The sequence below is a fragment of the Brachionichthys hirsutus genome, chromosome 5 (assembly GCF_040956055.1).
Source record: "Brachionichthys hirsutus isolate HB-005 chromosome 5, CSIRO-AGI_Bhir_v1, whole genome shotgun sequence".
Lineage (NCBI taxonomy): Eukaryota > Metazoa > Chordata > Actinopteri > Lophiiformes > Brachionichthyidae > Brachionichthys > Brachionichthys hirsutus.
Window position 1 is genome coordinate 9645233 of NC_090901.1, and position 17367 is coordinate 9662599.

Genomic DNA, 17367 nt, shown 5'->3' on the forward strand with positions numbered 1-17367 from the left:
CCTGCTGAGTTGCTCTATTTTCCATCTCCTTGCATTTTACACATTTTCTAATGAAATTAAGGGAAAGTGCAGTGGCATGAAAGATTGTTCAAAGCAGGCGCACGCAGCCAAATTATGCTTTTATCATGTTTTGCTCTGGTACTCAAAAGTGCTGTTCAAAGCAGAGCGGAAGAGACTGCAGCGAAAAAGCATTAGGACAAAACCCCGCCATGTTCCCATTCGTTATCAGCGACAGGGCCATTATTTCATAATGCATGACAAACCCATCTCGGCTGACACCTGGACGATGATGTCTACATCTTTAATCTGAATTTCAATGAATTTGCATCTGATTTATAGGCCCAGTCAATTTTTCCTCTTATAATTAGAACCAGAAAATGAACATTACTTTTCTTTTTTGCTTTGAGGAAAGTCATGTGGTAAAGAAGGACCTTTCCCAGATTCTTGAAATTATTCATAAGAATAGATGTTTGAATTTGTCATCAGAATAGTTCAATTTGAAATATGTACAGGATCCTGTGGCACCGCGTGATGCAGCCGTACTTTCAGGTCATTACATATATGGACATTGTACTTTCTGGCAATGTAATATAATATTCAACTCAAGGCTCTAAAATCCCCCAATACCTAACGCGCGCGCGCACACACACAGACACACACACACACATGCAATTCTCTTCAGGGTCTTCTCTGTGATTCTCTGAGTTAATGTCTTCTCATATATTGATGCTGTATAGTAAATTCACCTGAAACACTCTTGTGCAGCACGGTGGCGCAGTGGCAAGCGCTGTTGCCTCACAGCAAGAAGGTCCCAGGTTCAGATCTGACTTGCGACCTTTCTGGCAGCAGTTGCATGTTCTTCCTGTGTCTCTCAGGCTGTGTCTCTCTGGGTCGAGACAATATTACATGGTTGTACTGTACATCAGAAATGCAGCACGCCTTAACTTAAATCTGATTCCCAGTGTTAAAGCTATCTGAAATCAATGTTCGGTCTTGACCTTTTCCACCTTCTGAAGATGCCCTCGGGTTCTGCAGAGGCGGGATCAACAGTCACTAAACGCCACCCCTCTGGGAGCTGAAAGCTCCGTCCTCAGACTAATCTGATCCAAAGCTTCTTTTATTCATATTTTTGCTTGCAAGGGAGCTGGTGTCATTAACCAAATCCCTACATTTAACATTGCGAAATTTGGATTAATTAAGCATTACGTGATAGGAGAATGTTGTTGCTTTTTGGTCCTGCGGAAGTGAATACTTAATATATATTCTCAGGCAGAATGATGACACTAGGCATTATGATATTAACATCTGTGTGCTAGGAAGATAATACTGTGAGAAGTCTTGTGGATTTATCCTCCAGTGTCACACGGCAGACCTGAATGATCTACAAACAGGATTAGAACTTAATCTTCTTATTAAATTGCATTCACTTTTTCTCTTGGAAACCATTCTCCCAAAAAAAAGAAAAGAAAAGAGAAATACCCAACATTTATCTGATCATGATTGTGAATTATCTGAACGCCTGGCAGAATATTAATATTAAACAACTGATTATTCCAGGTGAAACAATCTGTTGATATAAATTCAAGACGTTGGAGATTTGCATTGTGCATTTATTTTTCCTGACACAATGAGCGCTGTCGTAAACAAAAGTAATGAAGCTATAGAAAACCCACCAGCGAGTGTAAATGTTTCGCTCCGTGTAACCATTTAGAATTAACTTCACATCCCGGCCCTTCAGCTGACTTCTCTTGAACACCGTCACAGGTGAATATTGAGTGAACGGCTGCTGGCTCGAGGGAAAAGCAAATCCATGCATGCAGGATCGAGATAATGAAATAGAATGAAGTCAGACCCTTAAGGCACATCCCAGTGACTTACGCTGGGTCCCATGACAATAAAGATTTCCCCTCTTTAATTGAAATCTGGTTATTCTCCAGTCACAGTGGACAACTTTTTAAATAAAGGCAGTGAATCCTCTCTTCCTGTTAATTTGACATGACACAGTAACGGCTGCTGCCCTGGAATCGCTGTAATGGGATGATTTTCTGTGAAACCAATGTGTCATAATGTGTCGCTCGTGTTATTATTGTTTATATGAAGTCTAATGGACACAAAAAAGCTATTTTAACAGCAAATTGCAAATCAACGAAGAAGTCAGTTGAGTTCACCTGCCTCCTGTTGCAACCAGCGTGGAGGGCGGGATGAAGGCTGGCGGTGAGGTTTGGTGCATCAGTCGAGAACTTTTGTACAAGGCTCTGAGAAACTTAACCTTTTCTTAAATGGGTTTGCTACATATGATTCTAATCCGGGTTTTTTAATGTAGATTTTACCCAAAGAAGGCACAGTTTAAAAAAACAGAATTCACAAACCTGGGATGTCGTATAGAAGAGCGGCTCTTTTCTGATTGGCTGTTTTGCGGGGTTCTGGTTTTTCTCTGTAGAACCACAGACTATCTTGAAGCCTAAAATGATGCTGCTTGTCTAAAGCATCAGAGCAGTTTACACAAAAGAGCACCTTTCATAATATCTGCTTCAGCCAGAATGAGGACCCCCCCCCCCCAAAAATCACACTGATTAAATCTAAATTCTTACACTATCAATACTATATATACTGTATATCATATTATGCAAATATTAGGCCCATCATTCCTCTGTGTGCATAAATAATTGACCTTTGATGAGGAAGCATTTCTGCGTTTTGGAGGTCGAGGCACCCTTGAAATCAACAAGGGTGTCAGAAATATGTCTTTGTTTGGAATAATGTGTTATATTCCTTCCAGCTCATTATGCCTTTTGCAGCTTGGCAACACTAAATTACAATGTTCCTGTAATATGTCTGATTAATCCATTTCAGCGTTACAAATGGCTCCAAGTGTAAGAAAGAGAATTCTAAATGACATTGAGATTAGCTTTTTGATAATGGGTTTCGCATGAGAGGCAACGTCTATGTTTCCAGAAAGCCCAGCTCATTTAACACTTCCATGACACCCAAACAGTTCACAAGGTAGACAGAGAGATTTGCTGTAAATTGTGGAGTTTGTGAAACAGCCCATTTAGCCGCAGGGATTTCCTTTTGAATGTACTTTCAGCTGCGAAATGAAAGACACGTCTGTGATCTGGAGCCCAGCTTGAAATAAAATGCTTATTAAAAAAAAGTAGCTCAAACTGATTTGATCGCTTTTTACAGAAGTTGTCATTTGGCCAGGAATGTTTGTCAAGGCGTGAAGGGATTGTCATTTTTCTGTGTCACAGAAAAATGTTGCCGCAAATCCATCTTGTGTCTTCGGCTGTCAGGCCCCGGGAAGAAAACAATTAAAAGTTCCCCACACAGGTCGATCTGCTCTAATAGTCAATGAAGCAGCGCCACGTGAGGAAGGGGGGGGGGGGGGGTTGTCCTGCCGGCGCTGGTGGACGTTGATGCCCATAACTGCAGTCAATCAGCTACCGTGAACCACATGTTCAGCCCATTAATGCTACTTGTCACTGTTGTCTATAAACGCAATCAGGAAAGCGCAGCGTATCGAATCGCAGGGCGTATTGTCCACTAACACTACTTTGCACGCCATTGATTCTAACCAAGAGTCTGTGAGCCCTCCGGCTCATTGATGGCACCTATCGGGGGGGGGGGGGAAGAGATCGGTTGAAGTGATTGATACCTTCATATGTGACTGGTAATACAAATAGCATTACTCATGCATTTTTTTATGCTCATTCTCAGTGGCATTTGCTCCATCTGAGCAGCGGCAGCCTTATGTTTGCGTTTGTGGATCTGAAGTTCATCAAGCGTGCCGTACGATCGTATATGGGACGACAGAGATGAGAGGCCGTGGGGTCGGATGTGGAGGCTCTTTGAGCGGTTGTTTATGGCTGTGGAGTGAGACGAGAGGAGGCCGCGCCCTCGGGCAGCCCCGGTATGGATTTCTTGTGGAAACGTTGATCCACGCGGTTTGACTTTAAGGCAACGGGGTCAGCGATCGAGATCGACTCCTGCTCTTTGAGGAGTATATCTAAATTACAAGACAGAATGGGATTTGAATAGCAAAAACAGGTCGACTCAATGATTCTATATATTTAAAAAAAAACTATAGCAAAAAACAAAACCTCTCTCTGCTTTCAAATTGCACATTAAATTGCATTTTATGCCAGTATGTTCATGTGATTTTGGATTTTTGATTCAGAGACATAGCAATAAAGTTCTTGTCCCGATAATCTGGAATGAAGTAACGTACTCTTATCCGTACTCGGGTCTATCGCTTTAAGTTTCCAGACTGAAATGACAAACGTACCATTCTCTGATTAATGTATTTGGGAAGTGGAGTCTTCTTCTCATGCAGGTCTGTCCTGTGAAATGAGCAGCTTGAAGATTAGCTGCTCTTTAGGAGTAACTTCACACAAAAGCCTGTTTTTTTTCCACGTCATATATTGAGAGATATGTTTAATTTAATGAATGAACTGACCTCGAACATTCTCAAGCTCCGCTGTCTGTACCAACACATCCCAAAACGCTGACATCACAGTCAGTCATTACTTAACTCCACTGCTCCACAGCACCTATAAGCCTCTTTTAGCTCATTGTTTTGGTTTTAAATGTAGAAATTTCTACACCGGAGACAAATTACATTTCTTTCCACAGGGCTTTCTGCATCCAATCCTTAAAACTTTTTAAAGAGCTTCTACTATTTTAACAACTCATTCATGACCTGTAGGATAATCCCCAGAGTCCAGGCCATTTGAGCTTAGGTTTGCATAAATGAAAGGTTGATCATAACTTTTCCGAATTAAATTATCAAAATTAATTCAGGCTTTAATTTTCCTAGTTTGCAATTTTTTGTGGTGATTGCTACGCTGGGTCTCTACTGGTCTTATTTAAAATTGAGATTTAGATTGAATTACTTTCGTTTTACAAGTTTAATCTTAAAATGCAAGCCATTTGCCCTTTGGGATTTTCCTGCCCCCCCCCAAAAAAGTATCATCAGCTCTGAGAATAGAACCATTTTTAATTTATCATGCAGATGTATTGCTTATTCCAAGCACATTTGTCAATGTGCTTTTGATATGAAAAGCCAGAGAGGACTGTCCTGACACAGCAGCTACTTTTGGGCCAACCAACCACACTTCGGGAAGCCTTCTCACACTGAATGTGGCTCAGGCTTTTCATCTGTGTGAGCTAGTTAAGTTTATAAAGACGAAGAGACAGATAATCAAAGAAACTCAACTTCAAAAACTTCCAACGATTAGTTGGCATTGCTACAAATGATTGTTGTAAATAATCACCAGTTTTTCTACTTTAAATACTACATAATACAAAAACAACACAATCAGAGGTGCATATCAATAAAATATTTATTTCCAGTCATGTAAAATACATTTAAATGTCTATGCTGGCTTTTACTTGAACATCAGACATGACATTGTGCCATTAAGAATAAATTGATTTCTTAAATCAATAGTGCAAACGTTGGATGGACTCTCAACAATAAATACTGATTATTTACATTCAATTGAACAGGGGGGGGATTCCTGTAGGTCAAACAAGTACAGAGACAAACATATTTAAACACTTTCATATTAAACTGTAGAGAATTAGAATCCTCTTCATAAGAACATTGCATTGTATTGCATTTCTTTTTTCCCCCACAATGACGTGATTACATTGTAAAAAGTGACCGCACCTCTTTGAGATCCATGTCTGTGCTTCCAGAGAGGGTTGAGGGTCATCTCAGACACGTCTGACTGTCCCTCAAGTAAAACATTGTTGGACTGTCTGGTCTACAGCATTCGTCCTTGTGTCCAGTATCAAGTCTCAAATCTCTACACAGCAAAGTGGATTCAGTGCATTCGCGACCCGACTGTGTGTTTGCTGGACACGTGTTAACGCGAGTCTGTCATCCAGCTCGCCGTCTCCACGGGAGACTCTTGAATCCAGGTCAGTAATCAGACAGTAATCATAGAATGACGGTGGAGTGCTGTCCTGATCATCTTTTCCGTGTGGCGTCACGCTGAACGGTCGCAATGCTGCGCTTTAATTTCCTGGTAAACGCGTGACTGACTCTTTTGCAGTAGGTATTTGTGGTGGTCCGCAGCAACGTTTCCAGCGGCTGAAGCAATGAAGCCTCCATGTCCTCGCCGAACGGGTACTGCAACGAAGAGGACAAGGTGCAGGTATTATATTTGAGAGTCAAGATTAGCATCTATTGCAGCTTTATATCGCCACTCGTCTCTGGTGGCTGCGCCTCCTTTCCACTCAGGCCAGTCTTATGAATCAGAAAGGCTCAAAACATACTTTTGAAGAAAATAAAGCATGAATCTGTGGTTTTACACCTCCACCTCCCGACCGCTATAAAAGAGACAATAAGAGGTGTCATAAATCAAGCGGCGCATTTATCGCTGTCCGTTCAGGGCATTAAAATTCTGCATTTGATTCATATCTGTCACTTCGGAGTGTTCAGACGATGAATAGCTATTAATACCAAAAGGTGAGCAATTAATTATTATTAGCAGCCAATGCGTGCAAAATGCAAATAAGCTACATACAGAATGTGTACATTTTGTTTTTTATACATGCTTTATTTTACTGCTCTAGTAAATAAGAATAAATCCCTGTTTTATCACATCTCATTTGATTCTGGTTGGGCCAAGCATCAGGTCACTCAAAGCACACTTTCTTTATGATCTTTCATATACTGCAGGAGGCAATAAAGCGCCATTAACAGCTTACTATTGATTTTTATGTGCATGCTGCTGGTAGGTTGTCCACACAGCCATCATGATGTCTCAAACTAGCGTCAGCACTAAAACATTTTACAACCCTTCTGTGGGCTTGGCTGGGTAATGGCGGTTCCCTTTATTGCTAGCTCCTCTGCTGCCTGGGAGAACCTGCCCTGGGAGCGCAGCTGAGTAAGGAGCTCTTGGTGGGGTGGAAATGAGCGCTTCCTCCAGAACTGCCTGCTCCGGGCTTTAGGATGCTGTGCTTAAAGGACTGTGTGGGAACAAAGTGGGAGGGGGAAGGGGGGGCCTGAGGAGGTGGATCAACAGGAAGGGATGAAGCTTCAACACACTTTAGCTTATAATAAGCAATAAAATGTGCTTCACTTACGCCTGGCTCTTTTTTCTTTGTAACTAACTGTCCTATAGAGATCCCTTTCTGTATGTTTTTCTGCTTAATACCAGACATGTGTCTTATTAACAGAAAACCATCCCCCACCTCCTAAACTCAGGTAATGTCTGATAGGTAATGTCTTGGATGCTATACGTGCCTTTGGGCCGTCAAGAGAGACTGATGGAGGCATGAGAGCCGAGTGCCACATAATGAAGCTCGCTCGTTTACCTAATGGCTGAGAACATTGCCCGCACTGATAGTGGCCAGGATGGGCCCTGTGGCGGTAATGGATGGAGACCAGCTAATGAAGCCTCCCCTGTTCCCTCGATTGCTGCCTGCATGTTGCCCGGTGTGCCGACCTCAACAAGAGCGGATCGAAGAGAGCTGCCAATGCACCAGCGACAGAGCTCTCTGGCCGACACGCCAACTCACTCCTGAAGAAGGTCCGCTGGACTTTTAAAGCTTTAACAGCTGAAATGGTTTTGGAGTAATTTCGACGGATGCTATCTGTTCTATATTTTACCGTGCCAGCTAATTACTGATAATGCTCTGTGGGGAGGCATAGCAACTTCAGGATGCTAACAGTTCTGATAATGTTTAGATTTTACAGAAGGCATAAAGAGACAGCCAGACCTCACCAGCTGTTCCAATGAAGTCAAATCTGGTTTAAGCACAAACCCTAGAGCGACTCAAATTGTTCTTCCCTTTCTGTTTTTTTCTGCCAGTAAATGTTTGCTGAATAATTACACAAATGTTTGAGGCAATTATTGCTTTCAAACCTGCCATGAAAGCAATGAACTGGCAAGTTGGGCTGCACAGACAGGATGGGAAAGTTAAGGAGTATAACATGTTAATGGTTTGGGTTTTCTTGTGGTATTTGTTTACAAGAACTAAAAGTGCCTTTTTATTCGCGTGTAAACGTCTTCTTTTACTATAACAGTCAGCTTTTAAGTTGTTTCGGTCAATGCTTCTAGTTTGCAACAGCGTTTGACCGTTTTAATGCAACTTAGGTTGACCATGAAATAGACTCTTATATACTGACGCTCCACACACCCTGCGACTCTAATCACTCTGCAACACACTCCATGGATTTTAGACTTTTAGTTGACCACATCTCAAGCCTTCGGTCCCGAGATCGAAGCTGGGTGAGTCTCATTTGTCTGGTTTGGGAGAGCTGAGACAGGATGCGTGAAATGTTTAACAGACTATTGATTAAGCACTGTTGGACGGAAGCATCCGTAAGAGAAAAACAATGGCTCCGAGTGCCTATTGATAATGTAATGACTTCTAAATGTTTCCTCAAGCTGTCGGGTCTACTGACACAACATCCCCAGGCAGGAATAGAGGCAAAACAGAGTTTGCAAGTCACTTCACTAGAATAAACAAACTGTTCAAGCATTACTTTCCCTTACATGAACTTTTGGAGTTGAAGGTCTGGAATGCTCTTAACAAAATTAATTCTCAAGTCCACTAAACGATTTTTGTAAGGCGTGCCAACTTTTATCAAAGTATTTTTATTTTACTGTAGAGCCTTGAAGAAACCACAGATGAATGATTAAATAGGTTGTCTTTACCTTTTCTATTGCCTCATAGACGGCACGAAACGTTGGCTGTTTATCATTGTGATAAACTCCCCTGTTACCATGGAGAATGAAGACACCTTCGTGTTCAGCTTCTTGACAGTTGCTGCCATAGATACAGTGGTCTGGACGGTAGTTCCACTGGCAGGGAAACACATACAGGCTTTCTGTAATGCAACAGAAGGTATGCTAGATAGGGGCCTTGATACTGGTGACAAATAACTGGGTTGACTCCATTAATACGGATTAAAAGCCCTCAAGTATTTAAACATTGGATAGTAAATGTTTACAACAAAATGCATTTTTGGTAAAGCTTTCTTTGCGGCATAAATGAAATTGGATTATTGGATTGTAATAATGCTTGTGTGAGAGATTGCACAAACCTGGGTTATGGTGAAAAATGATATTTAGGAGATCCTGGTCACCCCAGGTGATATTGAGTTTATACTTCCGAAGAAGGGGCATCAGAATTTCCTCCCATCGCAGTGTAACTGCTGCCATATCGTTCTGTAAGTAAAGGAATGACAGTAAGTAGCCTGCCATAAAAAAAACATACAGCTGGAATATTATCTTTGTCAGTGACTGACATCTCAAAGAAACTGCTCTGCCAGTCAACTCTCATGAGGATTTAGAAAGAACTACAAGACCGCCCTCTGCTGGTTAATCTTGGTGTTACATTTATTTCTGATATCTTCATCACTCTCAACTCTCTACACAAATTAATAATGAAATTATTAAGCAAATGTGAGAATGTTGTTAAAATTTAAAAAGACAATACCTTAAAATCTTTCTTCCTGAGGCGCGTCAAGTTCATAAGCATGACCCCTGAGTTAACACCCGTTTTCCCATAGTACGGGTGGCGGGCAAAATGGTTGTACCATCCAATACGTGGCTCCTCATGCTCTGGAGCCATGGCAGCCAATTGGCTTGAATTGAACAGAGACAGGAACGCCCAGATGTCCTCTACCGGCTGCAGAAAAAGAACATCCGTGTCCACATACAGCAAAGAATCCACCTCGTTCAGGATCAGCTGCAAAACAGACCGCACAAGACTTAGGGGCACTTTTCTTTTTCTGATTGTTAGTTACAATGTATGAATGATGACTACAAATTTACTGGCAGGAAGAGTCTCTGAGAAGCACAAGGTTTGAAGAGCATCTTCCACTCTTTTGCATTATCCTTCGGAAAAGTGATGGGGTAGACGGTGAAGTTAAACTTGTTCCGAACGGTCTTGGGCCAGGAGTCCAGCTTTAAGAAAATTTAAATATAAATATAAATATAAATATAGATGCATGACAACTGCCTTGTTTGTCTTTAAATATTGAAAGATTTTAAAATGTATCCATGTTGTAATGTAAAGTTAGCTCAATGTTATGGATGCTTCCATTCAATTAAACATAAAAAGTTAGTAACTCCACTTCTGAGCCCATCAAAAAAAAGAGTCCATGAATGCACCTCCCTCACAAGAAAATGTGCTTAAGAAATGTTTTTGTTTTTTTACATGAACTTTAGGAATTTATCTCACAAATTCCTTTTGCTATTTCTTTAATTTGCTTTTTGTAATTTGTGGCTCAACTATGTCTTCTTAATTTCAATCTGAATGGCACCGACAATGGTACAAGAAGCCATCTGCACCAATTACAGTCAAAACTGTTCTGTTGCTTTAGGAAACAGAACACCTAGAATATGCAGACATAAGAAGAAATGAGGTATCGTTTTTTTTAGAAGATGACACTTACAGCATTTCTGAAGCCGTCTTGCAGATCATCTTCAGCAAAGATGTAGAAGTGCAGAGGCTTTTTGCTGAATAGAACAGCTGATTTCAACATGGTGACAGCCTCCTCAAGCCGGGGGCCACAAGCCACCACAGCCAGGTGACTTCTCTCATCCCTATGTTCCCTGATTGAAGAGCCTGACTTCACTCTAAGACAAAGACAAAGTAAAATTAATCAGATATAAGCCCCAAACAGCACAGTCACACGGAACATAAAACGTAAGTAATAAAAATATGAGATCGTCTCCTTTGTTGAATATTCAGACCCAACTGGTCTGGACTGCAGGCAGTCCAGTCTAGCACTTTAACACTCTTGCACCACTGTTGAACAGTGTGCAGAACGTGTAGTAATCAGATGTTCGCTGTGATATGAACGTATCACTATCTTGTGAATTGCAGTTTTAAAACCTCAATCGATGCTATCACCTGATACCAAAAAACGTAAACATAAATCCAAAAGGCTTTGGATACAATACATGCAAAAACCCTGAAGATTCGAATCAAAGCCAAAAACCCTTTCCTCCAAACACTCGACCGAGGAAGTGGATAAAAATGTTTATGTCAAAGTCAACTGATTGTAAAAAAATAAGCATGGCTCTTGTAAAAATGCACAAGGTCTTACCTACGAGGTGATTCCAGCAAGCACTTCACTTCACATACATCAGCAGGCAGTCTCCAGTATGGATTCCAGTAAGAAACTGACATTGACTTACACCTGACAGAATACAGAAATTGTCTTTTGGAGCCTCGTTCAAACAAAAAAACAACAACAACTCGGCCAACAGAACGACGTTTGTAGATTATAGCAGATTAGATTTGGATTTATCTGGAACTGCATGCTGTACTCAAGTTGCTCAACAGGTAGTCTTTTAAATCCAGCTTAAAGATAATGATGTACGGAATTAGATAGCTATGGTAGCTGAAATACATGAAAGCATGGTGACAGTTTTTCTAGCAAATTCAGCAACCTGCCATGCGCGAATCGCTTTCGGAGGCCAGCCAATCCTGGTCTTTTCCTGAGAAGATGTGCCGTGCCATGACCGCTCCTCTCCGGTACACTTTGTTCTGTCAGGTCCCTGTCTTCTCTACATTCCGAAGTGGAGGCTAGTTGATGGAAGATATATAAAAGCAAAAATAAGGTAATAAATACGCATAAGAGAAATGCATGCGGATAACATCTCATTTTCGTTTCAAGCTTCACGCTTTAACTTAACATTTTACTGGATATTCGCTACAATAATTGGTTTACTACTAGCTAAACATAACCGAGTCGCTGAGTTCATGTTGTTTACACTTTTCAGCCCCACCCACTTCTGTTACGCGCATGCGCCATTTCAAAAAGAAGAAACTTTATTGTCATCACATTAGGACAAGGCAGGACAAAATTCAAAGTGCTCTCCAGGCCAGTGCAAATTGAGCTTAGCATACAATAAAACGCATACTATAGTCATATAAAAGTATCTAAAAGACAGTCATAACAGGTAAAATAGTAAAAGTATTCAAGACAAGATAAAAAGTGACGAGACAAGAAAAACCCACACATAAACACGAACAACTCTAGGGCAGACAGCAGCGAGTGACCTTTAGGGCTGTGTTGATGACCCTCTGAAGAGCCCTCCTGTCTGCTTTTGCAGTTTGTTTCACTTGCCGTCTGTCACTACAGAGCACGATAGAAGTACCCTTTATCATCCCGCCGTTACTACCAGCCCACCTCCGCCATTCCTCTTGGAAGCCTGGTGCATAGCCTTATACTTTCCTTTAGTACATCCTATTTCTAATTGAAAAAAAAAAAAGTATATCCAAGTAATAACATATTTAATTTTACATTATCTTACAATTAAACCATTCTACAGATTCAATTATGCTCATTTCTAACAAGTGATGGAGAATAATTACAATAAAGATTCAGTATTTCTACTCAGATGTTAGGCAGTAAAACATGTAATGGCATCTGATGGTTAAATATGAATAGGATCAGGTCTGTAATTAACTGTGCTATAATTCACTGACGAGAGAGATAAAATAACACAAAATGATATTATGAACTTATGAAACCATTAAGTGCAAAAAACTCAAATCATGGATAAACTACAATTTTGAGATGACGTCTCAGCATTTGCTCTATTAATGCACATTTTATTCTGCTGATGTAACAAATGTGTTTCAAACAAAAGCCACATGTGCACAGTTTCCACGGCCACAGCTCTTCAGTTGTAGCTGCATCAGTTCTGCAGTTCACACATTCTGCCGGAATTCTTCACTGTTCTGGGAAGGCAGTGGGGGGGGGGGGGGGGGGGTGCCAGTGGGACAGAATGCACTGACAGACCAGACATAGACAGGTTCACGACAGAGAAGGCATCCCCGTGGCGTGAGGTTTGGGCCCCACCGCCGAGAGGTTCATATTAGCAGCATCGCCAAATGAACTTCAATCAACTGTCTGCAACAAGCAGCGTGAAACGCGTCTGTGCGTCGTCAAACCACCGTGGGACTGGATTCCATTTCGTCAAACTGGCTTCTGCTTTTGCCTGGTCTATCGGTTCTCCACGGAGTTGACAGCAGATCGCCGTTACTTCAGGGAGTTGAGCGCCGTTCATCGTCAGTCGAGTTCGGAGGAAGTTATAAAAACAAACTACGTTTGGGGTAAAAAAAAATGTTTATCCAGTTTCACCTGCTATGAATCAGTGAATGAAATTAGTTGTGCCATTAAAGCTGCAGATTGATTACTAGTGGTCACTGGTCGGTTCAAGCGTGCATAGCAACGCCATTTGAAGCTGCTAAACATCTCTATGGGTCGATCTAAAAATGGTATTCCAGGGTGATTTCGATTCCATTTTGGAGTATGATCTCTGGTTGAGGTTATAGTGCAGAAGAACAGGGTGTGCATTGATTAATGAGCCTGATGAGAACCTGGAGCCCCCTCACTCAGTGTCATCAGAGCTCGAGCCACTCGGGGTGTGCTGTTCTGCTGAGGCAGCACTTGTCGGAGTGGAAATGGGTTTGACTTTCTCCTTAAAGTCTGTGATTATTACAGTCAAGTCTCCAACCGTGACCTCGAGATGCTGGGCGCTGCTCCTGTCTATGTTCTTTAACCTGGGCCTGGTGAAGACAGAAACAAATAATTATAATTTAATATTGCATCAATATTTCCACGGTGGCAAAAGCCCTGAGTCCAAGATTAAGTTCAACACCTCAAATATTTATGGCTGCTCTTTTTCAGTGTTGATTCTTTATCACTCTTGTCTGATTTTTCCCTCTTCTCCTTTTTAGGATGTGAAGGTGGCGCAAACTGCTGATTTACTTGCTGTCCGACCAGCTGAGAAACCGGCCGTGGTTTTCTGAAACAGAAATAAAAGTAGCTTATCACATTTAGCATTGTGTGACTATTCATCAGGGCTATAAGGAGTTGGATGACGACAAAAGTGTCAAATGAAACACAAAAAACATTCCTGATTTTCAACCAAGATCATGGCACCATGTATTTGTCAGGTGACACACCTGAACTAAACAGAATTTTTGTTTAGTTAAGAACCTTGATACATGTTATATAGTAATGTTTAATATGTAATGAGTTTTAAAAACTTAACTGGAATAACTATTTGTGAGGTTCCCTTCCAAATGGTACAAAACCAGGTGCCAAAAGATAAGCTTGTTTTTTATATATATAAAGCTGACTGATTAAAATATGCTTAATATTTAACTGCAAATTGTTCCTGTTTGCTGATGACTCAGCACTCCTGATTTCGGGAGAGGACAAAGTGCAGGTTGAGGAGGCTCTCAGCTCTGAGCTCACCAGAATCCGTACTTGGCTTACTGATAACAAACTGTCACTACATCTTGGTAAAACCGAATCGATTCTTTTTGGGTCTAAACACTCTCTACGTGAGATAAATGTTAATGATTTCAAGGTCACAGTCGATAATACAGTCATCTCCAGCAAAGAAGAGATTACCTATTTGGGCTGTGTTCTTGACAAATACCTGTCTGGTGATAGTATGGCAACTAAGGTGATCAAAAAAGTCAATCAGAGAACAAGATTTTTGGGCAGAATGTCTGCTTTTGTCAACAAAAGTGCTCTCCGGACGCTTGCTGGAGCCCTCGTTCAGCCCCTCTTTGACTATGCTAGCACCTCCTGGTATTCAAACATCAAAATGTCCCTGAAAACCAGGCTCCAAACCTCCCAAAACAAACTGATTCGGCTACTCCTCAATCTGGGGCCCATGACCCACCTTCTTCCTGGACATTTTGCTAGCCTAAAATGGCTCAGGGTAGAAGACAGGGTTAAACAGCTCAAAATGGGATTGGCATTTAAAATAGTCAATGCAGCTCTGCCCTCAGTCCCCTCAATCCCTGCATACCTGACGGAACACCTCCACAGATTTAGTGACACCCACAGCCACAACACTAGAGGGAGCTCAAACAACAACCTGATTACCCCCTCCTATAGGACTAACATGGGTAAATCATCTTTTTACAATACGGCCACCCAAGGGTGGAACGGATTGACTCCCGCCCTCAAAACATGCACCTCTTTGGCCTCCTTCAAAAAGGCCCTAAAAATACACCTTTTAGGGGGACAGAAACGGAGATAGTCATCACGACTCTCTCCGGATCAAACCCCCCCTCCTTTTTTTTGTCCACCTACGTTGCACGTATTAATTGCTTTAGTAATTTATTGTAATTTATGTAAGTTATTTATTGTCATTTTGCATCAGTGGTGTAATTTATTTTAGATTAATTGTTAGTTTGCACTGGCGGTGTAAAAACATTTTATTTTTGTTTTTCTAATGTTACGTTGCATCAATTGCGTAATTTAATATTGGTTTTATTTTTATGTTTTATTTTTATTAGTATTGTTAAATTTGTATTGTTAATTGTGGATGATTTATGTACGAAGGACTTTCAACGGAAACAAGCCCGCAAGGGCTTTTTTGAAATGCTCCTCTTAGACCGGATGTTTGACGTTATTTGTACTGTAATACATGCTACTGTGTGACTGTACTTGTACTCTAACATTCTATTTAATAAATATATTCATCATCATCAATAAAACATTATTATTTATTGATTTATAGTTAGTAGAGATGCTTAATTATCAGAGAGCTCAATTCAAGTTATGATACTCAGGTTATTAACAGTTATATATGGCACATTATAATGGTCGCTGTGCACAAATATCAATTGTAAATAAAGTGTCATTTGAAGCAAAGACTTTGCATTTCTCTCCCTAAAGACACTCGTTTCCCTACAACTTTGACATTAACTAAATTCCCAGAGAAATGACCGAGGATCACAAAACAAACAAATCTAAATTTCTGACTGAACAACAACAACAACACAAATATCTGTAATGCAGTGCGCTCTTTTTTTTTCTTTTTTTTTTTATCTGGTATTGAACATCAGATTGGGTTCTGTGTTGTTCGGGTGTCCCACTCTATTCTTACCGGGTCGACGTCCCCTTCCGGACGTCACACATCAAGCACTTGAACGCCTCAGCGCTGTTCCTGAACGTGCAGACGCTGCAGTCCCAGTATCCGTCGTCGGAGGAGGGCTTGGGTTGTCGCTTCGGCCTTCAAAGAGAAACAAAAACAAACGCACTGTGATCAAAGAAACAATGTACGACACAAGCACCGCCAGAGCAGGGAAGACACGATAACTGGAAAGCCCCCCTCGGTGACAGGGGACGGGGGGGGGGGGGCTTTACAATCCCACAAACCAGTCGTCCTGCGTTGCAGCCAGCCGCCATGAGCAGTTGAAACGACTCCATCCGCGGACCGGGGTCCCCCTGTGATTAAATGACCAGATAAAGTCTTCCTTCGTGGACACCGTGGGGGGGGGGCAAGGTTTACCTCGTGGGGCTTTTCTTGTCTCCCATTTTTTTTTTTTTTTTGAGAAACTTTGAGCGATGAATTCAGGAGGAAAGAATCTACGTTACAAGCATTGAGCTGCCGCTCAGCTGTCGCGGAAACTCCGGGCGAAGGACGGGCACGTGACACGGAGTTAGCCAATCACCGTCACTGTAATCACAACAGACACAACAATGTGTGACAGAATGGAACGCTTTTAATATGTTAATACATTATTATTAATAATAATAATTAATACATTTGTACATAATGTGGTGCTCAGTTTTACAAATTTACATGTAAAATATCTGCAAGCTTTTAGAGATTAGTTGCAAATCCTATTACTGAATAAGATCTAAATATACACATAAACATTGTATTATATTACCTAAATTCAAACAAGTTTTCTTTGATACTATTATCAATTATGTATTTGTAAATTATCTATTCCAAATGACAACCTTTAGGGTAGAAATGACCACGAAGCACCACTAGAGGGAGGCAGCGCTGTTTCTGGATGTACGCTATTCCGCGAAGAAGAGCAGTCAGGAAAGGAAAGATGTCGGACAGATTGTCGACTGACAAAAACGACGGAGGGAGAACATTTCTGTAGCACATGTAGGGTGGGGTGTTTTATGTTTGTATTGTTTTATTTTTGCGAGCACAGGAACTTTACTAGAACATTAGATTCATAGGTGTGGAGCGTACACTGGAGAGTTCAAAACCGTATTTCGTAAGTGAGTCTCTTCTCGTCATTTTTGGGTTGTTATGCTAGTTAGCTAGGTTTGTCAACAAGTAAGACTGAGATTTGTCTTCAAGCTAAGATAACAGCAACCTATTTACATTCTACTTCGCCGTGCCTGTCAGAGTAGCAGGGTTTTTACTGTATATACCAATTTAACACCTACTCTGGAGCAAATTGCAAATAATGGCTTACTTAAAGGAACAAAACATTTTTTTATATTGATGGCAGACTTGTATGTGGTGTTTCTGTGGGAATAGGATTTTAAGGTTCCTATTTTTCTACCTCACTACTGTATCTTCCAAACACCGGAGAAAACGTTCCTTATGC

The 17367-nt window shown here is 41.1% G+C and overlaps 2 protein-coding genes across 2 annotated transcripts; both read right to left on the minus strand.

The window, feature by feature from the left end:
• Positions 1–5355: 5355 nt before the first annotated feature.
• LOC137893927 (glucoside xylosyltransferase 1-like) lies at positions 5356–11665 on the minus strand. Its single transcript, XM_068739381.1, has 8 exons — positions 11421–11665; positions 11075–11167; positions 10418–10601; positions 9795–9926; positions 9457–9708; positions 9062–9185; positions 8673–8845; positions 5356–6136 (listed from the first exon to the last, which is right to left on the minus strand). The coding sequence occupies exons 1-8, from the start codon at positions 11633–11635 to the stop codon at positions 5975–5977; spliced, it is 1335 nt and encodes a 444-aa protein (XP_068595482.1). The 5' UTR covers positions 11636–11665; the 3' UTR covers positions 5356–5974.
• A 1652-nt stretch (positions 11666–13317) lies between these two features.
• Positions 13318–16379, minus strand: LOC137893929 (YY1-associated factor 2-like). The gene is made up of 4 exons (XM_068739383.1): positions 16299–16379; positions 15894–16019; positions 13641–13787; positions 13318–13548 (listed from the first exon to the last, which is right to left on the minus strand). The coding sequence occupies exons 1-4, from the start codon at positions 16322–16324 to the stop codon at positions 13371–13373; spliced, it is 477 nt and encodes a 158-aa protein (XP_068595484.1). The 5' UTR covers positions 16325–16379; the 3' UTR covers positions 13318–13370.
• Between the last annotated feature and the right edge of the window lie 988 nt (positions 16380–17367).

What these genes read in the sequence shown, in the direction of transcription:
- LOC137893927 (XM_068739381.1), bottom strand. Translation starts at nt 11,635, where the DNA reads ATGAGATGTTATCCGCATGCATTTCTCTTATGCGTATTTATTACCTTA. An exon ending in CATTTTTCACCATAACCCAG is followed by an intron (nt 8,846 to 9,061) that starts GTTTGTGCAATC and finishes GTTGCATTACAG; the next exon opens with AAAGCCTGTATGTGTTTCCC. An exon ending in TCTATGAGGCAATAGAAAAG is followed by an intron (nt 6,137 to 8,672) that starts GTAAAGACAACC and finishes TCTTCGTTGCAG; the next exon opens with TACCCGTTCGGCGAGGACAT.
- LOC137893929 (XM_068739383.1), bottom strand. Translation starts at nt 16,324, where the DNA reads ATGGGAGACAAGAAAAGCCCCACGAG. An exon ending in CGGAAGGGGACGTCGACCCG is followed by an intron (nt 13,788 to 15,893) that starts GTAAGAATAGAG and finishes TTTCTGTTTCAG; the next exon opens with AAAACCACGGCCGGTTTCTC. An exon ending in AGCAGCCATAAATATTTGAG is followed by an intron (nt 13,549 to 13,640) that starts GTGTTGAACTTA and finishes TGTCTTCACCAG; the next exon opens with GCCCAGGTTAAAGAACATAG.